The sequence below is a fragment of the Aspergillus campestris genome (genome assembly GCF_002847485.1).
Source record: "Aspergillus campestris IBT 28561 chromosome Unknown P168scaffold_9, whole genome shotgun sequence".
Classification (NCBI taxonomy): domain Eukaryota; kingdom Fungi; phylum Ascomycota; class Eurotiomycetes; order Eurotiales; family Aspergillaceae; genus Aspergillus; species Aspergillus campestris.
The window spans coordinates 377,661-403,427 of NW_020194344.1; the positions used below are offsets into that span (position 1 = coordinate 377,661).

At 54.6% G+C, this 25,767-nt stretch overlaps 9 protein-coding genes and 1 non-coding gene across 10 annotated transcripts; 5 read left to right on the forward strand and 5 right to left on the reverse strand.

The window, feature by feature from the left end:
• The first annotated feature begins 31 nt into the window (after positions 1-31).
• On the forward strand, positions 32-2,095 carry P168DRAFT_255985 (WD40 repeat domain-containing protein). Its single transcript, XM_024834497.1, has 2 exons — positions 32-211; positions 336-2,095. Exons 1-2 carry the CDS (start codon positions 104-106, stop codon positions 1,953-1,955), a joined length of 1,728 nt encoding a protein of 575 aa, XP_024691106.1. The 5' UTR covers positions 32-103; the 3' UTR covers positions 1,956-2,095.
• Positions 2,096-2,342: 247 nt separating this feature from the next.
• P168DRAFT_328559 (EF hand domain protein) lies at positions 2,343-5,900 on the reverse strand (the record flags this gene model as incomplete). The annotated part of the gene is made up of 1 exon (XM_024841365.1): positions 2,343-5,900. The coding sequence occupies exon 1, from the start codon at positions 5,784-5,786 to the stop codon at positions 2,343-2,345; it is 3,444 nt and encodes a 1,147-aa protein (XP_024691107.1). The 5' UTR covers positions 5,787-5,900.
• A 227-nt stretch (positions 5,901-6,127) lies between these two features.
• P168DRAFT_271825 (putative MFS multidrug transporter) lies at positions 6,128-8,388 on the reverse strand. Its single transcript, XM_024835288.1, has 6 exons — positions 8,120-8,388; positions 7,798-8,055; positions 7,587-7,731; positions 7,503-7,536; positions 6,771-7,444; positions 6,128-6,710 (listed from the first exon to the last, which is right to left on the reverse strand). Exons 1-6 carry the CDS (start codon positions 8,330-8,332, stop codon positions 6,367-6,369), a joined length of 1,668 nt encoding a protein of 555 aa, XP_024691108.1. The 5' UTR covers positions 8,333-8,388; the 3' UTR covers positions 6,128-6,366.
• A 1,717-nt stretch (positions 8,389-10,105) lies between these two features.
• Positions 10,106-11,390, reverse strand: P168DRAFT_240021 (uncharacterized protein; the record flags this gene model as incomplete). The annotated part of the gene is made up of 3 exons (XM_024833693.1): positions 10,106-11,018; positions 11,109-11,177; positions 11,263-11,390. The coding sequence occupies 3 exons, from the start codon at positions 11,388-11,390 to the stop codon at positions 10,106-10,108; spliced, it is 1,110 nt and encodes a 369-aa protein (XP_024691109.1).
• A 1,304-nt stretch (positions 11,391-12,694) lies between these two features.
• P168DRAFT_291660 (uncharacterized protein) lies at positions 12,695-13,424 on the forward strand. Its single transcript, XM_024837452.1, has one exon. The coding sequence runs from the start codon at positions 12,998-13,000 to the stop codon at positions 13,235-13,237; it is 240 nt and encodes a 79-aa protein (XP_024691110.1). The 5' UTR covers positions 12,695-12,997; the 3' UTR covers positions 13,238-13,424.
• Positions 13,390-15,057, reverse strand: P168DRAFT_346281 (NAD(P)-binding protein; the record flags this gene model as incomplete). Its single annotated transcript, XM_024841878.1, has 3 exons — positions 13,390-13,879; positions 13,959-14,497; positions 14,583-15,057. 3 exons carry the CDS (start codon positions 15,055-15,057, stop codon positions 13,817-13,819), a joined length of 1,077 nt encoding a protein of 358 aa, XP_024691111.1. The 3' UTR covers positions 13,390-13,816.
• Positions 15,058-15,460: 403 nt separating this feature from the next.
• Positions 15,461-16,380, reverse strand: P168DRAFT_255998 (mitochondrial 37S ribosomal protein uS8m). The gene is made up of 2 exons (XM_024834498.1): positions 16,317-16,380; positions 15,461-16,252 (listed from the first exon to the last, which is right to left on the reverse strand). Exon 2 carries the CDS (start codon positions 16,171-16,173, stop codon positions 15,661-15,663), a length of 513 nt encoding a protein of 170 aa, XP_024691112.1. The 5' UTR covers positions 16,174-16,252; positions 16,317-16,380; the 3' UTR covers positions 15,461-15,660.
• A 306-nt stretch (positions 16,381-16,686) lies between these two features.
• Positions 16,687-18,730, forward strand: P168DRAFT_328564 (uncharacterized protein). The gene is made up of 3 exons (XM_024841366.1): positions 16,687-16,870; positions 16,964-17,130; positions 17,192-18,730. Exons 1-3 carry the CDS (start codon positions 16,833-16,835, stop codon positions 18,565-18,567), a joined length of 1,581 nt encoding a protein of 526 aa, XP_024691113.1. The 5' UTR covers positions 16,687-16,832; the 3' UTR covers positions 18,568-18,730.
• Positions 18,731-22,414: 3,684 nt separating this feature from the next.
• Positions 22,415-22,488, forward strand: P168DRAFT_t122. The gene has a single exon. It is a non-coding gene; the product is annotated as a tRNA-Ile (tRNA).
• An 816-nt stretch (positions 22,489-23,304) lies between these two features.
• On the forward strand, positions 23,305-24,717 carry P168DRAFT_239184 (F-box protein; the record flags this gene model as incomplete). The annotated part of the gene is made up of 2 exons (XM_024833658.1): positions 23,305-24,523; positions 24,596-24,717. The coding sequence occupies 2 exons, from the start codon at positions 23,305-23,307 to the stop codon at positions 24,715-24,717; spliced, it is 1,341 nt and encodes a 446-aa protein (XP_024691114.1).
• Positions 24,718-25,767: the final 1,050 nt, after the last annotated feature.

Below are 25,767 nucleotides of genomic sequence, written 5' to 3' on the forward strand. Positions count from 1 at the left end.
ATCCTTTCACCTCTCGCCATCGCCCATCACTCATTCCCTTCCTAATTCTCTCTACTCTTTTATTTACACAGAACATCCGTCAGTCAGCAGCGGATTGACTACGATGGCTTCTTTACTAGGCGCTGCCTATGAGTCCAGCGACGATGAGACCCACCAGACACAGGCGCCCGCGGCGACCAAGGTCGTTGCGGCGCCCGAAGTAAATACAGAGGTTTGGTCCCCCATTCAAATTGGCCTTTTCACTACACTGTCATTTCCCGGTGGATTGTTATGGCGTTGGGGATACCCATTTCCCGATCGAAGGAGCTCTGTCGACGGTACTAACAGCTCCACAGGATCAAGCACACATGCAGATGATGCTCGCCAACACTTCGTCCGGCGCCCTCACCTACAACGCAACGTACGATGATCTGTCCCGTCCGTCGCAGGGCCCGTCGAACCCTTTCAAACCCGAAGGACCGGCGAGCGGTCTCAAGCGCAAGAACGTACCGACCGGATTCGCCGAAGAGGCAGCCATGAGCGAGGCCACGTTCGCGGCACAGCACCGCACCTTCCAGAGTTTAGGCTACACCCGCAACCCGACCCTCCCGGGCCAGTTTGTCGGGAATCTGGAGCAAGCGGCCCAATACGGGGGCCGAGACGTCGTGCAGATGAAGCCGTCGAAGGAGGTCTCGGCGGCTCTGCGCGCCAAGCGGCAACGGAAGGGCGATTCCAGCATCGTGGAGGGCGAGGGCGCGTATCTGGGCCCGTGGGCGAAATACAAGGACGACGACCACGTCTACGAGGAGGAGGCGGCGCTGGCGAATCGCGAGCTCGCCAGCGACGAGGAATTCGTCGAAGAAGACCTCGCCACTACGCCCATGCCGGCCATGAGCAAGGCGGCGACAGACTACCAGGACGACTCGTCCAAGGTGGAATCGACCGAATTCCACGGGTCGGAGGAGCTCGACTACATGGGTCGCACTTACATGCACGTCCCGCAGGATCTGGACATCGACCTGCGGAAGGAGCCCGGCAGCGCCAAGAACTACATCCCCAAGAAGCTCGTGCACACGTACAAGTCGCACACGAAACCCATCACGTCGCTGCGCTTCATCCCCAACTCGGGCCACCTGCTGCTCTCCGCGTCGGCGGACTGCAAGGCCAAGATCTGGGACGCGTTCCACTCGCGCGAGCTGCTGCGCACCTTCTCCGGCCACTCCAAGGCCATCACGGACACGGACTTCCACCCAACAGGCTCCACCTTCCTCACAGCCTCCTACGACCGTCAAATGAAGCTCTGGGACACCGAGTACGGAAAGTGCATCAACCGCTTCTCCACCGGCAAGACACCGCACGTCGTGCGCTTCAACCCCAACCCGGAACACTCCCACGAGTTCCTAGCCGGCATGTCGGACAAAAAGATCGTCCAATTCGACACCCGCTCGGGCGAGCTCGTCCAAGAATACGACCACCACCTCGCAGCAATCAACACCATCACCTTCGTCGACCGCAACCGACGCTTCATCTCCACCTCCGACGACAAGTCCCTCCGCGCCTGGGAATACGGCATCCCCGTGCCCATCAAATTCATCGCCGAGCCCTACATGTTCGCCCTCACGCGCGCCGCCACCCACCCCAACGGCAAATACGTCGCCTTCCAAAGCGGCGACAACCAGATCGTCGTGTACGGCGCGACGGACAAGTTCCGCCAGAACCGCAAGAAGAGCTACCGCGGCCACAACAACGCCGGCTACGCCATCGACGTTAAGATCTCCCCCGACGGGCAGTTCGTCACGTCTGGCGATAGCGGCGGTTACCTCTGCTTCTGGGACTGGAAGACGGGCAAGATGTATCATAAGATTATGGCGGGCGGGAAGGAGGGCGGCGCTGTTACTTGTCTTGATTGGCATCCGCAGGAGACGAGCAAGGTTGCGAGCGGTGGGTTGGATGGGCTGATTAGGTATTGGGATTGATCACGCTTTTCTTTGGGACTATCTCGTTTTACTTTGCCTTGTTTTTTTTTACGTCTGTTGATTGGAGTATCCTGGGTGTGTTTTGATTTGATCGTGATAAATGTATATACTACTAGATTCCCAACCAATCTTTCTCTCAGAGGTCGGATCAATCAGTCAATTTGATCAACGGAATGATCGATTGTATGGTAGTAGCACATGTGCATAGATGCTCAGTACCATTATATACGAAGAGCAGGTACAGCTCTAGATAAACATCTACCACAAGGTCAACCGGTAAAGAGTAGAGTAATCATTCCTTATTCTCATGGTATTTCCTCCGCAACAGTACAAAATCTTTTTTGGAAAACAACCAACCCACACCATACACAACCATAAAGAGCTCTTTCAAAAACTAGCCATCTCAATCCAACTAGCCACAAACGCCAACCGCCGTCCCCGATCAGCAGCCATGCGGCGCGAGAACTCCTCAAAATTCAGCTTCGCGCCTGCGCCACCGCGGGTTTTGGCTTCGCGCTCGACGTGGTTGAGGTAGGCCCATCGCGAGAGGGTTAGTGGGCTTGGGGGCAGGCTGGCCCCCGCCCCGTTAGGGGGCAGGGAGGCGGTGGTTGATGAGGGGAGGGCTTGGATGGGGGAGGGGGAGAGTTTGGGGGCGGTGGCTTCGGCTTCTGGGGAGGAGGGCGGGATGGGGGAGGTGGTCGATGGGGCGGGGAAGGAGGTTGTTCCTGGTGTTGGTTGGAGGGTGAGGTTGGGGGGGAGGGTGCGGGGGAGGTCGGTGGGGTTTGAGGGGGATGCTGGGGTTGAGTAGGTTTGGGGGAGGGAGGTGGTGGTTTGCTCTGCTGTCTCTTCTTGTTCGTCTTCGTTGGGACGGTGGTGAGGGAGGGTCGGATCGTAGTAGGAGGAGGAGGGGGAGACGGGACGGTTGTGTTCTGTGATGATGCGAGGTCGAGCGGAGAGAGGGATTGGCGCTAGGATTTCAGGCTGGTCGTCTAGGCCGTCGTCTTCATCTTCGTCTTCGTCCTCTTCATCTTCGTCGTCGTCTTCTGGATGCGCGAGGTGCGTGGGCCTGACGTCGTCATCATCAGAAGAAGCCCGTATCCGGGGTGAGGGAGGGTCCAGGATAGGGCCGGTAGTGGAAAGCTCCCCAGAGGGGGAAGGACTGCGGATGGCATATCCGGCGCGGTCGAGGAGCTCCCCTAGAGGTCTTTCAGTATAGGTGCTCCTCTTGGGCTGCTCGCTGTCCAGTCCGTCGCTCTGTTCGCGCGACGAATGGTTGCGAGGGTCCGCCTGTTCCGCCAGCTCGATCTCGTGAGCCCAAATCTTGCGCTCGGCGCGCGTGCGGCGGACTTCCATGAGCAGGTCTTCCTTGGGCTTGAAGAGGATATCGAGCAGCTCGTTGAACCCTTGCTGCGTGACCTGGTATAAGATCTCCTTTCCAACGTCCTTTTCGACCTCCGGGACTTCGAACCCACCCCATCGCTCTCCGACTAGGATGCTTCGCGATGAGGTCGACGGGTTGGACCTCACGTCGTAGTCGTCTGTGAGATCATCCTGGAATCGCACCTTGGACGAGGATCGGGAACGGGGAGACGGCGGGTGGGACTCGTAACCCTGCGAGTGGTCGTCGTGGGAGACAGCTTCATCAGTATCGTGATCTTCGTCTTCTTCTTCGCCATCGTCATTATCATCTGACAGGTCATCGGCGCTTGAATCGCTGCGATAATTCTCGGGGGCATCGCCGCCGTCCTCCTCGTCGGTGTAGAACGACCGTCGCCGCCACCGTTCATCGATACCCTGCCGGCGAAGCTCGTCCGCCTGTCTCTGCTCTTCTTCAAACATTCGATTGAACACAACGGACCTCACGCGAGCCCGGTCCACAGGATCCGTGATCTCTTGAGGAGGGACGTAGGCACCAAGAGCGGTCACCACGTCTTCATTCCGGATATGTTCGACGCCGGGCCAATGGTTGGGGACGGCAGACGAAGTCGAGGTGCCATCGCTACTTCCATCGTCATGGACATCAGAAAGACTGGCTCCGTGAGGTCCCAGTGTTGACTGTTCAACGGCCGTATCGCGAGGCGGGGAGCTCAGACGTGGGAAAATCGGGCGCGAAGTGCCAAACTGACTCCGGACAGCGGCGTCCCCAATGACAGTATGGCGGTCACCAGTGTCGGTCCCATCTGGCCGTAGGATGCCCTCATTGTCGGTGAGCTCCATGTCACCATCCTGCGTCATTCGCTTGCCCTCTCCGGCCCTTGACGGCTCCCCAGAGGGGATGCTGCCGGGGAATGCGGAGCTGATGGGCTGACTTCCCAGGACTACATCTCGCGCACCTCCCTCCAGGAAGTCATCCTCCATACCCGCGACCATGTCTCTCGTCAGCTCTCTGCTAAGCGTGTAGAACGCACGGAACACCCGTAAGAAATCCTTCCGCTCGACATAACCGTCGCCATCGATATCATAGCCCCGGAAAACGCGGCGTAACCTTTCGTCGTTGCTTTTGTTGTTCAAGCTTGCAAGGCCCTTGAGGAATTCCTCGAACCCAATCAGCCCGTCGCTATTCGTGTCGTAGAATGCAAACATGCGATCGTAGATCAAGCTCGGCGGCGGAGGGCGGATGGAGGTGTTGGGAACGAAACATCGATCGAAGGTCTTCCGGTCGATCGCCATGTAGAGTTTATTCGGGTCGTCGGCCCATTCGTGATTGGCCAGGCATCGGAACTGGTCCCAGAGGGCATCCAGCTCCGTGTTCTCGAAAGCAGACTCCTTCATCAGGCGTTTGGCCAGGGACCGGGGCAGGCTGCGCGGGAGCATGGCGGGCTTCCCAGGATACCACGCCGGCTGGGACTGCCGAGGGTTACCGAGGAAGGGGGCCGGGATGCGGACCTTGTAAAACAGGTGCGTTTTGATATGCACCTGCATTGCCTCACAGGTCTCGCAGAGATCATAATCAATGCAGTTGGCACAGCGATACCGGATCCCTTGGATGGGCATCGCCCCGCAGCTGTTGCACGTCACTCCGCGGTGAATGTACCCGTCTTTCCTCGACTGATCCTCCGCGATGTGGTACAGCAGATTCAAAAGATTCTGCCCTTCGCGCGTCGGCGAGTCATCGTTATTGCCATCGCGCCAGGAAAGCACACTCTGATCATCCACGACCGTCTCAGCACCATCCATGTTCTGTGCCGGCTGAGACTCATCCGGGAACGTCGACGCCGACAGGGTAACTCTCTCGCCATTTTGCCGACGACGTCGCAGTTCCTCGCCGTAGTTGCTATCCTCGTTGAACCGAGTCAGCGCCCGCTCGATACCCGCATGCGAAATCCCCCGCCGCTGTAGCTGCTCCATCAGGTAGTTTCGCTCGTCGCTAGACTCCTCCAGGGTATGAGTCGGCGGGAAGTCCAGAGCCAGGAAAGACTCAAGGAAGGTGTCTTCCATCATCTCCCGCATACGCTCTGCGTGGGCGGGCGGGACGCCGACCTCCTCCATAAGCTGGTCCCGCGTCGCCAGCAGCGACGGGAGAAGACCGCTTTCCACACGCCGGCCATCTTCAGTCTCTATGCGGAATGTGCCGTAGACTCCGTTCTGGCGTTCCAGCTGCTCGAGGTGCGCGATCGCCAGTGACGACGGCGTGTCGGTCACTTCTGGGTGGTCGGGCTCATTCCGTCTGCGGCGGCGGAGAGCTCTGCGGCGACGAAGGCCGGGATGTGATGAGGGAGAAAGGATGTAGTTGTGGATGTAGACGATCGCATAGGCGGCGGCGGCGCCGGTCAGGAGGTAGGCGAGAGGGCGATACCGCGACAAAGCCGGCCGAGCTTGAGATTCCGACATAGCGGTGCGATGATCTGCAATGGCTAGGAAAATGACATCCTTATGATTGAGGGTGCATGAGGAGGTAGGAGAGGTGTTGAATTGAGAGAAGAGAACCCTGGAGTGGAATTGCGAGTCTGAGGTGTGGACAAGAGCTGAAGTTGTGGTTGGTGAATTGGTGGATCGATGCGAAATCAAAGTCCGGGGATAAAAGGCGGACAGACTGGAGACCGCCTTCGTCTCTAACAGCAGCTTACCATTATTCAATCACCTCTATAAAAGCAACGAAAAAGATATAAAATATTTAAAATGGATAAGGCGTTGTCATAGTATATAAACTATAGGGAACTGCCGAAATTTGAATTCAAGCTAAGGACATGTCAAGATTTTACCACTTTTACCCACTGCATACTGTTCCTATCAGTTATATATCTGAGTCTATCCAAACCCGTTAGAGAGCAGTACCCTGAACCAGCCAATCCAGGACCCCAGGAACAGCTATTTTAAGTCCTCTATACTTTTAGACTGCATTGAATCGCCCGTCGTCCATTGTCAGCAAGAAAAAGAAAAAATCCCCTATGCAAGCTTTTTGAGATCCTGTTCAACGCGACAACTTCTTCTCACGGATGAAGAAACTACTAAAGAAAGCAAAGAAGACAACGAAAAACAAGAACCCAAAGCCCTTGTTCGTTGCCCACCCGTAGCAGCCGCGGACGGTTCTGGCGACAGCCGGATCGAGGGTTCTAATATAATCAAGACTTTGCCGCACACCGTCAACGATCTGATCGACGTCCTTGCTGTCGCGTAACGCAGAGCGTAGTCGGGTCCGAAGAGCCTGTTGGACCACAGTGGACGACAGGGAGAGACCGATGACGGATCCTAGGGATCGGAAGAGATATGAGCAGGCGGTCACCACGGCCTGGTCTTCGGGGGTCGAGTTCGAGACTGCAGAGGTAAGTATGTGTGAGAAAGCAAGCGCATATCTACATGTTAATCAGGACTCACTGAGAGAGATCAATGTCGATGTAACGCCGATGCCATTTCCAAAGCCCGAGAAGACCATTCCCATGATCATCCACACCAGACTTTCCTGAGCGGCCCCGGAGGAAAGGAAGATGATAGACATTCCCACGGTGAGGAGAGCGTAGGCAATGATGGTCAGCCAGTAGAATTTGCCAGTCCACTTCATCACGAATCCGGCAAAAAGCGACCCGGAAACGCCGGCGAAGATGCTTGGGAGGAGGCGTAAGCCTGCAACAGTGGCAGACACGCCATCGACGGCCTGGAAATACAATGGAATGTAAAAGAGGGCAGCAAGCCAACCGCCAAAACTGAAAAAGTTACAGGCGTAGCTGGAAACGAAGGCCCGGTCAAAGATGATGTGACCGGGGGCGAACGGCTCCGCCGCGTAGAAGACCTCGACAACAATGAACAGCACAAAAAGGACGGCGGAGACGCTAAGAGAAACGATAGTTGTTGGCATCGACCAGGATACATTGCTTCCTCGGTCGAGGCCGACAAGAAAGCCCAGGACAGCGCCAACAAGCACAATGGCACCGGGGAAGTCAATGCGACGAAGCTTGTCTTTCCAGTGACTGTCTTCGAGGGGAGGCAGTTCCAGCATCACCGTGACAGCTATAAAGGCGAGAATGCAAAGTGGCACCTGCGCAAGGAATGCCCTATGAGATACGTTAGAGAAGGCGTCATCTTCAGACCAGCTAGGAACATGATGCTTACCATCGCCAACCAACGAAATCGGCCAAAATTCCACCTTCTCCAATTAGTACAATGACGAATAATGATTAGTGTGTATGTACTCACCGAGCGGTGCACCAACACCCGAACCAGTGGCGAAGATGATGTTAATAACACCTTGCCAGACGCCCCGATCGCGAAGAGGGACGATGTCACTCATAAGAATACTGACAACAGTCGTCATGCCGCCGCCGCCAATACCTTGAAAAACCTAGAACACACATCGCGTCAGCTTTTCTCCACACAAACAACAAGACTCTTGCTCAGTAATGCATACACGAGCAGCGATAAGCTGGTAAATATCCTGCGCGAGGCCGCAGCACAAACAGCCCACGCCGAAAATAGCATAAGCCGACAACAAACAACCCTTGCGGCCAAAGATATCGCTCAGCTTGCCGTACAGAGGCTGAAACGAGGTCAGGGTCAGGAAATACGACGTCGCGATCCAGCTGGTCAGGTTGAGAGCCTCAAGGTCGCTGCCGATCTGCCCATAACTGGCGACGATGATCGTCTGGTCCGCTGCAGACAAAAAGACCTGGAGCAATTGAGTCAGTTCGTAGCCGAAAGAGGTGCCTTGATAGAGCGGATTGAGTCCATACCCCAATCGATATCGCAGGAATAATGTATCTAAGCTTATTCCTGTGATCATCTACCTCATCACCTGGCGTGGTCTCCTCCCCATCTACCGGGTATGGCGCCTCGGGGTCCGAGTTGCAGATGGCGCCGGTCGAGGCAGGATCAAGGGTCGCATTGCCGTTGCGTTGGGATCCCAGCAACGGGGATGTCTCCGTGGGGTTCTTAGCTATCGCCATCCCATTCACCCACTTGCTCGCCGTGTGCGCCTTTCTTCAAGTGCGAGGAGTTCACGGTAGTAAAGGTCGAGAAGAAGGAGGCGATGAGTCGCATTCGATCTCTTGTTTGCGGCCTCGGGCATCAATCCGAATCACGTGCTGATAAGCTGCGGAGGCGCGAGGGGCTAATGATTCTGGGGCTCTCATTGGCGGGATCGGCTGTTCGGCTGGAACACCGCTCGGCGCTAAGCTTTTCAAGGTAATTTACGCCCCGCCCCGACCCGATCGGCCGATACGGCGCCTTTCCTGATCGGGATTCATTGTATTCAATTTGATATTATCAAACTAACAATGATTAGTATGAAGATGACAAGGTTGTGAATAAAAGATCAAAGGAAGATATACTATGCTGATAGTCCAACATCATCTAATTACTTAATGGACACATCTGACTGCACGCACCTGCGCTCTTCTCCTGAGGGGGGCCTCTGTGAGACTGCACATAGTATGCAAGGCCTATGCAGGAGTCACCCATAAAGATCAAATCGCGCATTAGTTCCAGGCAGTGGTAGACTCCAGGGTCAAAAGGTGTGAGTCAGGCCCTCCAAAGGGTCTACATGGTCCGGTAGTAGAGGAATCAGGCCGGCTCCGTTGGAGGCAGTCACCTGTCATGGCAGTGGCTCTGACTTAACACGTTCTCAGCATTTATCATTGAAAATAATGTCCTCTAGCACTATCTGTCGTTAGAGTTGACGTTAGTGAGCAGCACAGTCTGGCTGGTATCACCAATTGCTGGGAGCGGGAGTTCAGAAGAAAGTTCGTGAATGTCTCTGTTTCGGCCTGCCCTAACATATGGCAACCACGAAAACAAAGCCCCTCACCACAACCAGCACTAGGCATCGAGACGTGAACTTCCCTCCACCAATAGCAATTACACCTTGAGGGTAAGTGCTGCTAATGCCCAACGACGCTCCTCCTCTCGTGCCTTCCCTTGTACAAATGTCTGACAACAGGTCCCAGCCAACACAGAAACATAAATCAGATTCCAATAGTCACGACCCTGAACGTATAACAGCCGGGTATATCAACATAACAGTAAAATCACATGAAATCTCAGGATCCATCCAGGTCACCAACTAATATCGACACAGGAGATAGCAAGGGCTACCACGTTGGTCATTTGGTCAGGATTGTACAGAATAACAGGGGCCGTTTGGCTATCACCGCAAAACATGAAGGAAAAAAAAACACAGCATTACCCAAGTAACACGTCCTCCACTAATTATTGAAAGGACAGTGGGAGGTATAAACCAACAACAGGGTAGAGACCAGACAGTATCGTAGATAGGGCTGAAGGTGATAACCGTAATCATAAAGTGCACGTCAATCGACCGCCATTAGTCGATGGCATCGAATCTCTATAGCTTCATCATTCATCTGGCCAGAGGGGAATATTGGGGACTAGCAGGGGCTGGAGCAGGAAGGCTGGATCCACATCCGGGGCAAAAGGCGGCTACCCTTATCCATGGAGGCCCGAGAGGGAGGCCTAGATCCAACCAAATGGGAAGCCATGGAGTTGGGAAATCCAAGGACAAAATTGAAGATCCAAAGCTAGGTCATTCCTGAGCATGGCATCCACTAGGTAAAAATCAAATCCCGCGGGACCGTGGGATGGGGGGAAACACGGTGGCTTTCAAGAAAACTAGGTCCGTAGCGGAGAGTAAAAGGGCCAGTATACGAAAAGACATCGTAGGCACAAAATCACGGACGGGCCGGGTGGAAACCAACATTTGCTCAAGGGCTGGCAAACTTCACACGGCGGTTACGTCGGTCCTGGATGCGCTTCTCGGTTTCAACATAAAGACGATCAAGGGAGTCCATGGTATTGGCATCCTTGAGGATTTTGGCCACCTGGGTGCCAGCGGAAATCAGCTGCAGCACATTCCGATCATCCTTGATGGGTCTGGACTGATGTTTGGCAGCGTGCCTCATCTCCAGGGAGTTCTCCAGCACGGTGACGAGCTGCTTGATCTGGCCGTTATACAAGACCCTGGCAGGGATGCGGCGCTTGGTGGCCAGCCTTTTCAAGAGATATACCCATTCAGTCCACTCACGGTCTGAGGGAACCCTCACCTGTCTCTTGTCCGGTTCCAGTGGAATCGGAAACTGATACTTCGCGACAAAGTCAAATGCGCACTGCGACAGGCGGTCATTCACTGTCGATAGAATTTGATCTTGCTCTGAGATATCGAGATTAGTAGGAAGATGAGGCAGATCCCTTGCCTGCGCCAATATCATGCGCTGAGACGGCATCTCCAGGTACTGATGGGGGCCATCAAATTCATCCCGGTTCGACGGGCGTCTTTGCGAGTGGTATCGTGCACTGCCCTTAGAAGCGGTCCGCCGACTGGGTCGCTCTACCAAATAATCCGCATTCTCCACCGGTCTGACCAGTTCGGTCTCCCGCTGGAGAGCCTCTGGTGGGAGACAAGCCGGGTGCTTCCACTCTCGGTAGAGGGAAGGGGGACGGGAAAATGGTCCGGCGGGAGTGATGGATATATTGCCCGGCGCATGCGACGTCATCGGGAGGCCATTGTATGGAGTTGGGAATTCGAAGTCGGGTGAGACTTGCTTCGCAGGCCTCGATGCGGCAACTGAAGTGTCTATAGGGCCACAGTCGCGATGTGGAGGGGATAGTCTCTTTGAGCTAGATAGGACGACGCCGCAGTTCTCAGTATGATAAGGCGCGTTTGCAGAGAGGGGCAACAGAGGCGAGCGACGCGAGATGATTGGGTACCTTGGGTGATAAGCCACAGAAGCGTCGCCGGAATTTGCGTAGACTTGGGGGTGTTGGGGTATGGGGCCACTGCGAGACATGAGCCTCTCTCCAAGGACGCTAAGATATAACAAGGTGGGGAGAGGAGGGAAGATGGATGCCCGCTAAAGCTAACCTATGTCGAGACCAAGAATCCGATTCACTGCCGAGAGAAGTTGTATAGGAGCCACTGCCTGACGTTCCAGAGAAATAACTGTAGCTCGAAGACATCGGGACCAAGGGAGGCGATGCAACCGGTGGCATGCTACAGGTACAGAAGGCCGGTTGGAGCAAGACAAGGAAGGAGATAACTGAATGACTGGAAGTGAAACGGGGGGAAGAGGGTTCGATATGATTATTATATGGATGTTCTGGACAGGCAAGGCAGAGAGGCCTTCCAAGACGGCGCCTCACTGCAGTCTGGAATGCCGCTATTGAATAGTCCGATTTAAAGATGAATAATAAGGTAAGAGGATAAGCGCCCAATCGTGAGAGCGCAAGATAAGCTCAGCAGTCTGTCGGTCCCACGAGGATGAGGAAGAGACGGCAGGCAGGGCATTAAGGACCCGACATCAGTGGTCAAGACAGCGGCAAGGAAGCAATCGAACCCCCATTCCCGTTCTTCGACGAGAATTATCCGAAGCATAAGTAAGTTGACGACGATATACGACCATCGGTATCACCAGGATGCCAATTGTGAATTAGATCGGCTTTCCCCACCCCACTGTCTTTTCATTTTTTCTTTTCCATGACAAGGTTCCGATGCGATAGATTGGATCCAAGGTCTTAGCAACAATGAAGATGACGGATAACCCTCGTTATAGTAGGGCCATGTAAGAACCAGGACCGCGCGCCATGGTCCAGCCATCCAGCCCGTCTTCTGTCTCACATTACTCCATCAAGCGGATTGGCTACACTGCACTTTAGGAGGGTCTTCCCCATGGGTGAACCCGGAAGGAGAGTCGAGAACACCAACTAGGGACCAAACGTGGCTAATTCTGGCGTGATGATCGCACCCCGAAAAGAAACTAGAACCTCACGATGGGGGGTAAAAATTCCAAGAGGATCGAAAGACAGAATCCATGGTAGATGCATAGGGTTTTGGGCAGCAATCTCAGGATTTCAGCAGGGCGGGCATAAGTATCCACTAGGCAGGGCGACAGGCTGTCGCTCCATGGCTTGGCTCCCCTCGGAGTTGCTGGTCAGTGAATGACAACGCAGGACGCTTCTGATTTTGAGTTTTGTAATAGTAATGGTGCTTCTCCACCGACGCCCGAAGAGGAATCCATTGCTGGGAGACGGGGGAGCCCTGGAAGGATGAAGAAAGATGGCCGAAGACCCTCTGGACTCTGGAGAGAGAGAGAGAGAGATGGAGAGATGGAAAGTGGAGAGAGTGAGAAGTGGAGACTTCTGGACGGAGGATGAAAGCCGATCCTGATCGGGTCAGTGATGCAGGCATTGGCCTGATTCCTCAGGACGATAATGCTCCTCCCGTCTCGACTAGCGCTTCTTCTACCAAGTATCTAATATCTAGTAATTAATTTCTCAGAAAACCCTCGCCGCCACCGCATCCCTCGACTTGGATTTCTGACTGACAGCTCATCGCTCCAACCTTCTTCGTCTACTATCCCACGGCCCCAAGCTAGACTAGGCGGGGAAACTTCCAACCTCCATGTTGATCCCCGGCTGGTCTAGCTTGGCCTGGACAAGCCCATCCTCATCACTACCACCCGCTATAATCCTCCAGATCTAACACCTTTCACAGGCTTGGATGGTTCTGCTGTGGTCATTTAGCCCCCAGCGTTTCGCAGAGAGAGAGGTTGCAGAGAGCTGATGGCGGCCTGACTCCGATTTTCGCGATTGTGGAGAGCATGGATCTACGACCCCCGGCCGGCAAATTGGCCGCTCTGGACATGTTGGGCATACACGTCACTGCAGGTCTTGTTGCCCAAACTGCGGGCTGGTCAGTATCAGCCAGTCTGCCCTGTCCATATCTCGCAATGAGTAGTGCTCTAAGAGAGTTCCGGGAAAGGTCTCCAACATGGAAGACCCACAATCCAATTGTCGGTTCTGCCCGGATCCATAGATCTGTATGTGCGGGATTATTTTGATTGCTGTTAGAGGTTTCCTTCCCATATCTACCATTAGTGTGGGTATCCGTTCCTATGGATTGGAATGCGATTTCCGATCGCTGGCCGCACGGGTTTTCAAATTATCAATCGGTCGTGCTGGAGTTGTCAGACGCCCATCGATGATTCGAGATCGGAAAGAACGGAACAGAGAGAGCACTAGAAGCGGGATAAAAATAAATAAATAAAACTTAAAACATTTACTTAGTCACCACTGATCCACTCCAGAGTACAGATCTGTATAGCGAGAATGTCGGAACTTGGACATCCCATATCAGTGATATTGTTACCTGATAATCCCGTGATGGGCGCCTGGATAAGGAAACGCAGTCGTAGCTGAACCAGTGTAACATAGGACAAAGGATATGGCGTAAGTTGTTTCAGCCCAATGGGCAGTGCAACGATGGGACAGCGGACAGCGGATTCGACGCTGAGATTGATCCGTCATCGACATGAGCACAAGACCGTTCATGATGCCGTGGCAGTGTAACCCATTCCTAAGACGGACGAACGACAATATCGGGGCATGACGGGATCTCAGCAACCTTGGTCATTCCAGTATCATTCCTCTTTCGGGCGTGTTGCCTTCGGTGGGAGCTCAACTCCCATGCGACGGGCATAATCCTGGACCGAACAAGTCAACAGAGCTGTTTGCCCAAGAGGAAAACGACAGAAGGGCCGGCATCCCTGGACATGAACTCACCTCACAGCTCAGCCGAATGCCTTCGTCGATTCCAACACGAGCCTGGTAGCCTAGTATCCGTCTCGCCTTTTCCCCGCTGGCGTACCGGATCGAGCATGCATCGCGGACACTGCCGCGGCTCAGAGTCGTCGACGTGCCAAACAACCAGGTCAGCCATTCACACAGCCAACCAACCAGGTACAGCAGGAACATGGGGATGTGGACCTCAAAGGGCGGCGTGTGCCCAAAGTGAGCCCATATCGCCAGGCAGAAGTCCCGAAAGGTGATGGGCTCGTTGTTCTGGATGAAGAAAGCCTCACCGGCGGCGGTTTTCGACGACATCAGGTTCTGGGCTGCCAGGACATGGGCGTCCGCGACATTGGTGACATACGTCACGTCCCATAGATTGGAGCCATTTCCAATGACAAAAGGGGTCTCGTACTTGGCGATGCATGCATGGATCGGAGGCAGCAACTGATGGTCACCAGGCCCGCACAGGACGGATGGACGGAGCGAACAGGTGGCCATCGTGCCGCTCGATTCCTGGAGAACCATTGCTTCTGCGGCAGCCTAAAGGATTTGTTCCGTGTTCGTCATTAAATGATAGGGTGACAGGCTTTAGAAAGATGCCAACCTTGGATTCACCGTAGATGAGGGAGGAAGCGGGGATGGGCCATCGCTCGTCGATGTTGTGGTATGGGAAACCCAAGCAATCAACCACCACGCAGCAGCTGCTAGTGTAGATGAAACCCTCTGCGTTGGCCTCTTTGGCCGCATCCAGCATATTCCTTGTCCCTTGGACATTAACCCTCCAAGCATGTTTTTCCAGTCTTCTTCCGAAGCGTTCGCTGAGCGGCGGGATGATGCCTGCTGTGTGGATGACGAGGTCCGGTTTGGCCTGCTCAAAGGCTCTGCGGACTTCATTTAAGTTGGTGACATCGACCTGTAAGAAGGTGATTCCACCCGGCACTACATGCGTGGGGCCAGGGGGCTGCAGGTCTATAATGGTGATGGCACATTCTGGATGGGCCTCTGCCAGTGCTCGGACGGTGGCTGCGCCCACAAAGCCAGTTCCCCCTGAGATGAGGACTTTTGTCAAGGGAACCTGGTTTACGGACATGTTGGGTAATTCTATGACTTTGCCGCCTCTTATTCGCTTCTATTCATAGGCGTAGTATGTATGTTCCTGCGGTGGGCCCGCCCGGGGTGGCGACATTCAACCCTTGACAGGGTCTTGGATATGAATCGATTGCAATCGAGGATAGCAGGTTGGAAGACAATGGCGTACGCCGAGATGATCGCGTTGTTCTGCTTGTCGAAGAGGTTGGACGTAGTTGAGGAGCCTACTGTCCATAGACCACGCAGGGGGAATCCCTCGGATGGTTGGAAGGGAGCGGAGATGCGGACAACCCCATCACATCGTCACTCCGTCCATTCCGCCCATAGCAACCGAGGGACCTCTGACCCGACCCACGCCCACCCTGAACAGACTACTACGAAGAAACGCACCACCAATACTAGTGATCAAAGAATGATACATGAATTCGAGCGTATGTTACTATACAAGGTATCCATCCCAACAGTCGCAAACATCAGATACACAAAGCATGGGAGGAGACATCGCGACTGACCAAACTCCGGGGTAAATGCAAAATCCAACGACGCATCCAGAAAGCGGAACAACCCAGGTCCCTCTTCCTTGTTATCCTCGCGGGTCAGCAACCTATTGAACCCGGCACAGAACCAATCCGCCTATTTGTTTCTCAACACACTCGCGCGCTTCCATGATGCCCCGATCCGTCGACAGATACAGGTTCTCACCCGGCGACCGCAATCCCTCCACCGTCTGATATTTCTCGCCTCGGATGACTTGTCGGAGTCCAGTCACATCGATGGTGATCCGTCTTGTCGGCTTGCTGATCATGGTCATCTTCCCCAGGACGGGCTCGCTCTGCCAGTACTTCAGGCCCAGCCACAGTCGTCGGGAGGCAACGTTGTCCTGCGTCACGGGTTCCACGCCCGCGTTACCATCGCTAACAGTCGGAGTACCCAGGATGGTGTGTTTCGGAGGGGGGGTCGGGCCGCCTCGGATGACGGAGGAGATATAGCCAGAGTTCTGGAGGGCGTGGCTGAGCTTCAGGTGGAGGTTGGAGTTGGGGATCGAGGTGATAGCCAGGCGGGCCTTGCACGCATTGTTCAAATGCGAACAGACGTGAGAAAGGTTGACGAGAGACATGATGGATCGTTATGGGAAAGCAAAAGGCGCGATCGGGGTTCTGGGGATTGCGACTCGGGAGTTATTGAGGTGACTAGGGCTAGAATGGAGATGTCAGCTATGCAATTAGAAAATGCAAGTGTTCAAGTTGTTCAGATATTTACCTTTGCGAGTGTACAACTCCCCTTCGGAATCGAAGTTGTTATGATAGGACTCAATTGAACAGCAGTCTACACTTACCCAGCCCAAGCCAGACGGGAAGCCCAGATGAAATTTTCGGAGACACGATAAGCCGGCCTCCGCTCCGCATTCCTGCCTTGGTGCCTTGGTGCCTTGTGCCTTGCTACCTTAGTATCTTCATGCCTTAGTGCCTGAATTCATGCCCCAGGCCAGAAGAATTATGATTGGCCGATATGGAGTATGCACGAGATGCACGTTATGCACCTATCACAGTGCAGTCACGCCTCTGGAAGCGCTCTTGTAACCGCCGACCTTCCCAATCCTCTCTCTCACAGGCTCAGTCCTGAATCCTTCCCCTCGTCCCAAGAGCTTCTTGCAGAGATCGCTGTTCGTTGCGGTTGCCTGCTATTTATTTCACCATGGCCTGTGACACTCCTCTTCTTCTCCTACATCACCTTGCCTTGTGCCTTTTAGAACCACATATCCCCTGATCAACCATCATGCCTCCATTACCGGGGGAAGAACGCCTGTTGACAGTGTGAGTGCTGACTCTTGCTACCCCGCAGTGACTGATCTGGATCTGTCTCTGTTAATAGAGAATATGAACTCTTGCTGATCAATTCCTGTATAGTTTTGCGGATATTCATTACTACTTCACTGACCCAACCCCCAAACCACTGCAGCATCGGTTTGATAAAGGCTCATATCTCTATCTCTATCACAATGCGACTCAGCGTAAGACCAGGCTTGAAGTAGCAAACCATCCTGGCTCGCCAGAACAGGATGCGTTCAATGGAGGTTGGTCCATGGTCATTCCGGTGTCAGTGACTTGCATGTGGCCAAGCTAACCGTAGTCCAGGTCTGGACAATGTTCACTTTCTCCATTCCACCAACTTCCCCACCCTGTGTACTTTGACTGTGGAGAGAGAGACACGGGACCAGCACCAGCAGGCCTTTCCGCCTCCTCCAGGCGCCACAAGTGCCTGTGAGTGGCAGTTGCCGAGCGGTGATCCGCGCGACGGATCCAGGGCCTTGTTGCGCCTCCATACCCTGGATATCTACTTCTGGACCCAAGACGATGCCACTCAATTTCTCGATCTGGTCGAGGTGTATCTCCCCCAGACGAATATCTCAACGGATCGACACCCCTACCCGCCTCCCCCGCAGAGCACCGTCAACCCGGTTGTGCAACAATTGGAGAATATAGCCATCTCCGATCCCGCCTACCAGCATGGACATACCCGGGGACCTGGCGGAGAAAGTGTTTCCTCGACGCCCGCGTCCACCTTCCAGACAGCCGCTGCTCCCAGCGCTCTTCCACTCCCTCCCCCGCCTCCGCTCGGGGGACCATCCCCTCCAACCCAGCAGACAGCGGCTGTACCTCAGCCTCCTGCAGAGGCGCAAAGAGACTCCCCCCAGTGTGCACCTTTGCCCTACAATCCCGCAGCACCAGCTGCACCCGAGCCCATCCAACATCGCGAGAAAACGCCACCTCCAGTTGACGCAGGGGGTGGCACGGGGTTAGCTACAGCGGCGGTCGCCGACAATGGTGTTCCACATTCGCCTCCACCTCATCTCACCGGCGCCGTACCAGCAGGCTATGCACCTCCTCCACCCAGCGCAGGTCTGCCCTACAACAGCATGCCCGGAGGCTACGTCTCACCACCCCCCAGCGCCGGACTACCCCCAAGTACCGGGTTCCCGCCAGCCCCAGGCCCGACCCACTCCGCCTCTCTATCCTCCCGATCGTCCGTGCAAAGCCCGCCAGGCGTCCCATCCTACGCGCCATCATTCCTCACAGGCAGCACAGGCAGCCCCCAACCAGCAGCGCCCACCCCACCGGGCCCAATGTCCTTTGCCCCTCCCCCCAGAGACCCAAACGCACACCTATACAGCCAACCCCAACAGTCCCCGGGTCTCTACGCCCCCGCACCCCCACCACCACCCACCCAAGCCCAAGTCCAACAACCCGTATCGTCCCCACCCCCAGTCGGCGGCTACTCAAACTACACCTACGACTCAACCCCGCAGAGACAACAATCCTTCGGCAGCGACTACGACATCCACAACCAACTCTACCGTCCCACCGAAGCCGAAGCTGGCACCAAACACCAGAAATACGCCCAGAAGGCAGTGCAGAACCCGGGCTCGCGCCCGCGCAAGCTGGAGGACGGCGCAAGCCGGGTGGAAGCGGGTGTGAGTCGGCTGTTTAAGAAGTTGGAGAAGAGGCTTTGATTTGTCGTCGTGGGGATAGTGTTTATTTATATATTATACCCTGGATCTGTGATCTGGTAGGGTCGTTGCTTTTTTCAAGTTGTGTTATCTCGATTTCTGTCCTCCTTGTAATATGATTGGCGCTTAGGAATAGGGTATAGTATTTACTAGGTAGTATATTCAGATGACCGGTGAGATCTAAGGTAAACTTCCAGATAGACGATAAAGATCAAATACGACAAACTAACATACCAGAATATAACGCAAAGTATATATCACTAGAATCGAAGAAAATAAAGCACACCTCAGTCGAGGAGAAAGAAGAATAGGAAGAGAAGAGAAGATAATAAAAACAACAAAAAAAACCCTAAATCGACTCCTACAGGACATATGCAAAGATGCTGGGGATCACGCTAAACCCATCAAAAGAAAACCTAAAGCAACTCCTCCAAGTCAATCCTCTGGCATGCATCCGTCCTCGGGCGCCATCCGGGTTCATATGGTACATGGATGACCCGTCTGAATCCGGTAAATGATGAAAAAAATAGTCAAAAAGTGAAGATGAATGGTAGAAAAAAAAAGGGAAAAAAGAAGAGAAAAAATATCAAAAAGGGACATCGAAGTGTAAAATAATTTGAAGATGACATGTGCTGTTCATCGTGGCTTTCGCGGGGTATAAATTTGATGTACAGACCGTCAACATGAAAACCCCAAGATGGGGAGAGGGGTAAAGCTTAGAGGAAGGGTCCGAAGGAACCGTGGACAGGTAGACTCAATTTCCTTGAGGTGCAAGTTAGACTCAGATCTAGATCAAGCTAAGCATGTCCATACCGAAATCAACCTGACCCTGGTTCTCCGCAGCTTTCTCGCTGGGCTTCTCAACGGGTTCAACGTCCGTGTCCACTAGCGATTCGGAAACGGCCGACTCCTTGGGCTCCACGGGTTCGGTGACTTGAGGGACTTCGGCGACGGGCTCGACTGCTTCAGGCGCCTTGATCTCCGGAGAAGAGATAGGCTGCTCCGTGGGAACGGTGGAGGAGAGCTCGGTGGTCTGCTCGACCGGAGCCTCCGTCACATTCGCGACGGGCTCGTCCTGAGTGGAGACGGCATCAGCCGTCACCTCAGGAGTAGCAGATGACTCGACAGGAGCGTCATCGGTTGCCACGTCGGCCACGGGCTCCTCTTCGATCGCTTCGACGGACGAGGGATAGGATTCCTCGACGGCGGGGGCCGACTCCTCAAGGGTTCCGACCAACTCCTTAGGCTCAACATCGGTCGCAGGCTCAGAAGCCTTCTCGGGGCTCGGAGTCCGGGTAGGCTGGCTCGCCTCAACTGGCGCGGCCACCGGCTTCTCCTCCGATGATTTCTTCGGCGCAGTCTTTTCCTTGGGCGGGACTGCACGGGAGGTGGTCTTGGGGGCAACCTTCTTGACTGGAGCGCGGGAGGGCTTCGAGGCCCGAGGAGGGCTCTTGACATCCTTGTCATGCACCTTGCTAGCCGAGCTGGCGGTAGGGCGCATCATCCGGGCCAAGAACCCCTCATCAACCGGTCGGGAGCTGCTGCCATTGCTGCTGACTCGGGACTGAGGTCGTTCGACGGGGTTTTGTTTCGACGCTTGCTTCGCACCACTCGGGGTCGTCGCGCGCTGCTGGGCTCCGTTTCTGGCAGGCTTCAGAGTGGAAGGCTTTCGAGACAGGCTCGAAGTCGTGGTCGTAGTAGCAGGGGTACGGGCCGGCTTGGTGGTGCGCGTGGGGGGTGCAGCGGCCGATCTTGCCGTCTCCCGCGCGGGCATCGAGGATCGAGGGGGGCGCGCGGTCGGCTTGGCCGTGGTGTTCAAGGCCGTGCGGCTAGCCTTGTGGGTTGCCGCCTTCGGCGCTTCGCTCGCAGCCGGCTTGGTCGTCCGCGCCGGTCGCGCAGCCTTCTCGTTGTCGCTGGGGTGTGCTGGGGACGTGGGGGTCCGTGGATTGGACGAGGACTTGGCGGCGGGTTTGGATGCAGCCTTGTTGGGGACCGTCTTGCGAACCTCAATGGTCGATGGCCGCTTGGCCACTGTCTTCGTGGCCTTCTGGGGCGTCGCTTCGGTGGTCGAATGGTCGGTGGGCTGGTTTTCCTTGTTCGGCGCCGTGTTCACCTCGGGGGTCTTCTTCTCCATCTCCACTACCGGTAGCTTGACAGGCTCTGATCCCACCTTCCGAGGGTTATCCTTGGCGGAATGGTCCACACCATCCTCAGGAGAAGCCGGGACCGGGTTTCTGGTGGGTGACGCAGACAGTGGGCTTTTCAGGGTGGCACTGGCCTCCAGATCATCCGAATTGTAGCTTCGGACCCTGTTCGTACCCGGAGAACTGGATTGCACGACGCCATCGACGGCAATGAAGCTGGCGCGCACCTTGGACAAGGGCCTACTCGAGCCCGAGTTATCCGACCCAGCGGGAGATCGACCCCGGGAGGGCGGAGAGGTGGTGGTGGTACTCTGACCACTTTCGAATCTGGCCAACAGATTCCTCACCCCCGGATGAGCCATGACTTCCTGTAAGTGCGACGGATGCGACCCGGACTGACTCAAAGAGAGCGGGGGGCGGGCGCCGTATGAGCCTCTCACGGTGGGCAACGTGGTCCGATGGGAAACTTTTTAGGCGCCAGCGGCGGGGTGATGGATGGAAGCAAATTTGATGGGAGATTGCTCCGAGCTGTTGTTTTTAATATGTGTAATGATCAAACCCAACCGCTCGCAAACCGACAGGGCGACGGTCGCTGGGGGATTTGGGGGGGAGGGGGAGGATGCAGGACGCGTCTTTTTCCGGAGGAGGGGGGGAAGGGTGACGTGATATAAACACAGGAAGGAGAGAGAGGGACGCAGGGAGATCAAAGCAAGTGAGACCATGCAGGAAAAGCCCAAAACATGATAGATCGGTTCAGCCAGTCAAAGAAGGAATGGGTCAAGGCATAAGAATAATGAAGGGGAAGAGAGTGAAGGGAGAAGAAGGAAGAAGAGGAGAAGAAGGAAAGGAGAAAGTCCGATGGTGGGACATGGCGGCGGGCCTCAGGCAGCCGTTTCAGGGGTCGGATCCGCGGCGTCAGATTAATGGGATTTGGTTTCAAACCATTCTTCTTATTAATGGGATGGGCAATGATCCACTGGGTTAATGGAAGGATACACTTTTCCAGAGCAATCGAACATCATCATCAGAACAAAAATAGAAACCCAATCCTTCTTAGGCTTCTTCCCCGTTTCGACGAGTTGGTCTTCCCCGGCATCCTCCGTTATCCACTTTCCTCTTTCCTTCCAGAATTCCCCCCCTTGGGGTGGTCTTATAGTGTCAGCCACTATTGATTGACCGTTACTGTTCTGGAAACCAAGGCTGGGAATCTATTGCTGGCATGATGGAATCCCCTTGCAAGATCTGGGAACGGATCGCGTCCCGTCCCGATCGGACGTCCAGGTCCCTCGCGTCATTGACAATCATGATCGCATCGACCATCCTTCGTCCATAGACTCCATACTTAGATTGAGTACGGAGCACTCAGTACTCAGGAGTCTTCGAGAGGGGGAGGAGGTAGTTGCGCTGACTGCGTAATGGGGTCCCTACACAGGGTAATCTCATCCAGGGGCCACTGGGTTTCTTGTCAGCCCGACAACCCGCCTTGGATCATCATTCTGACCCCTCGTTGAGACGAGTGTAATATCCGGGGCTCTCCACTATTCTAAAGGCCAGCTTGCAGAAAGCAGGGCCAATCAGTTGGGGATGATCGGGGGTTAGACGTACTGCGAACCGGCTTCCACCTGGCTTCGATTCTAAGCGATGGTCGATCCTTGAAAGTAAGAGTCTATGATATAGCACAGACTCGACTGGGTTCACAATAACCGGGTCCTATAACTCAGTTGGTTAGAGTGTAGAGCTAATAACTCTAAAGTCGTGAGTTCGAGCCTCACTGGGACCACTTCTTTTTTTCTTTTTTCCTTTTTATTTTCACTATTATCTACATGAATATATTCTATTTTATATTACTTTTTACCTTTTAATCTAACTCTATACTATAATGGGATAACCTCACTCGACAATAACACTGGAAAGGGTCTTGTTCCCTAGTGTACTCCATCACAACTTTATTGTCCTGGCCTAGTTCATCCTCTCCAACGCGTTCATTTATGTGGATCAGTCCAATCCGACCGATCCAGATGGTCCAACAAGGAGAAAAAGAAAGAAATGAAGAAATAACAAAAGAAAGAAAAGGTCCCAATTCCATGGACCTTCCCCGATCACACGAGAACCACAGACCCCTCTTTTGTTTTCATCTGAATACTCCGTGATGTCATCGGACTCTTGGTCTGTCGTACCGCCAACTTCCTGCAATCACCTATTCTACTTCCCCGTCTTTCCTTTCTTATCAACCAACTCTATCGACAGATCCATGTGGATGACGGATTGCTACGACATTGATACCTACGCCTCGCAGCGATCACGATAATACCAACCCGGTCTCACCCAGCGATCTCTCGCTTGATCCTCTCCCTCGCTACTTCCTTCATCATCAACCCCCCGATGATTGTATATTGGGCGCAGAGATTAGTTACCCAAAGACGGGCATCTTTCGCACTCCCCCATCGCTAGCTACGCGGCAATCTATGGTCGTCCATTTTGTCACCTCGTCTACCCCCCCCTGTTGACCGGAAATAATCCCTCGATGGCCGTGGTGTCGGCGACCTGGAATTTAGTCCCAACCCTGGGGCAACACCATCGCCACTACCCCTCCCCGATGGTGGACAAGGACGAGGAGGTGGAAGAAGAGGAGGACCTGCCTTTCCCCATGTCCGACATGGAAAACAGTATTCATCGGGTCGTCAAATCGCCCTTCGAACAGCTCCCCCTCGAACTCCTCCTGCAGATCCTGTCGTATCTCTCGGCGCAGGACCTCGCGCGGGTGTCAGCCACATGTCGCTCGTTCGCCAAACACGCAGCCAACGATCGGCTGTGGGCGAGCCTGATCAACTCCTACCTCCCGGACAAGATCAACGATGCGGGCCCCTTTGACTCCTTCCGCAGTCTCTATATCGCCCACCACCCCTGCTGGTTCATCCCGCAGCACAAGATCTGGTTCTCGGATACGGAGCACACCGGGAACCTCATCCTCGCCCGCTACGACAACCGACGCGGGGTCATCGAGGCCTACCGCGTCATCGCGGAGAGGCGCACCAATCACTTCCAAACCTGGGAGTGGAATACGGACGTCATCATCCAGAACTTCCACCCCAAGGTCAGCCTCTGGCTCGACGACCCTGTGCTGTTTTTGAAGAACCAGCGGGAGGGTCGACCCACGCGCTATCTGCATGGCGAGACCCGGATGCCCCTGCCTCTCGAGATGCAGCATGTATCCAACGCGTTTCTACTCTGCTCCACCGAGCAGCCATTGGACCCCGACCCCATCGAGCAGTGGCCGCCACCGGCGATCCCCAGCAGCGTTCGCGTCCACCGCGACGCCGACACCCAGCAGTCGGGATGGGACCAGCCCCCGCGCCGGCTGACGCAGATGTCAGAACATGCATTTCGGATCCGGCGGTGGGCGCATCTCCGCATGGGCATGCCCATCTTCAGCCGGGGGGAGACCCTGTCGACCTACGCCACGCTAGACCCCAGCCTCTACACGCCGACCCCGGAAAAACCGTACCAGGGCATCTGGGTGGGTGACTACGCGGCGCACGGCTGCGAGTTCCTACTATTCATGCAAGGCGATCGCAGCGAGGACCCGACCCCACCTCCGAGCGAGACCGAGCCCCACGACGACGGCCCGATCCAACGCGGCAGCCTCAAGGGCATTAAACTTACGGGGGACCCGAACGTCCCCCGCGGCGAGATCTCATTCATCTCCGACGACATCGGCCCGGGAGGCTTCATCCGGGTCGCAGAGGAAGCCCTCTTCCAGGGATCCCGGATTGTGCGCAGTAGGGGCCACGTAGCGGGTCTAGGTTTTCGAGATGGTAAGCTCGTCTATCCCTGCCAAACAGACGAGTTCAATGCATGACGTGTTCCCGCTGACTTGCATACAACAGACACATTCATCGACTCGCAGCTGATCCTGATCTCCCCCGACTATATAGCCCATTACTGGGAAGCCATGGGCCATATTACCTATTTCCGTCGCCTGGATATCGACGCGCTGATTCGGACGTGAACGGAGTGCCGTCCCTGTGACTTATGACTACGACTACGACTACGACTACGACTGACGAGACATGGCATCCCTTTTGTATATGGAAGGGTATAATCATGAATGTACTTTTTTTTTCTTCTTCTTTCGATATATGCAAGTTGGTTGTTGATGGACGTAAGCTTATCTATCTACCTACCTTACTAGAGAGACAGGGAGTGTTGGATAAAACAGGTGCCTCCTAGCAATGGCAACAAACTGGGAGGTCAATATCTTGTACCCTGCCTCTCTTGTCAGAGATAGATGCACATGATCCAGCCATGAATGGACCCTCCCTCCTCGATAGTAGGTATCTACGACGACGGACCTACAGTGCAGGCCCAAAAGATAAATATGACGTCTCACATCTCACATCTCACGTAAGGGAGTATATTCCCCCACCCCCTTGCTTAGGTATTCACTTGAGTGTCCCACACTACCTAAGCACGCAAGGTCCATCTGACAAGAGGGGCGGGGGAAACGGAACGGATGTGACAGTCCGTGCGGACGAACCCCACTATCGAACACCCCTGGACGTGGGCTGGCTTGATTCTTACAGGCTATGGGGGGTTGGTTAGGTGTGTTACGGTTGGGTTTCGTGTTTCATGTATGTGTGATTGAGGGGGTGAGGTTCACTGTTGGAAGTTGGATGGATATATGGGAGGTATGGTGTGGTGTGCAATGATGATAACATAGGTGATAAGCTAATGGATAGTTGGATAGCTGGAGTGGAGTGTGCTATGTGCTTGCTTGATTTGCTTGACTGGCTTGACTGGCGTACTTATGTATGTACATGCGAATATGCCAGGAGATAGAGAGACATCCGCTGAGAGAGTCTTCTGGGGAGAAGATCCAGACATGCAGTAAGTGCACAAGCAAACAAGGGTCAAAAAAGAAGAAAAAGAAGAAAACCCATGTCTAACGCCATTGTTGGTGAAAATCGAGCCAAAAAGGCAGTATCATGAAGGATATAGAGATAAGAATGGTGGGTGAATGAGATGAACCCGAGAATGGAAACAGAAGAACAGACAGAAA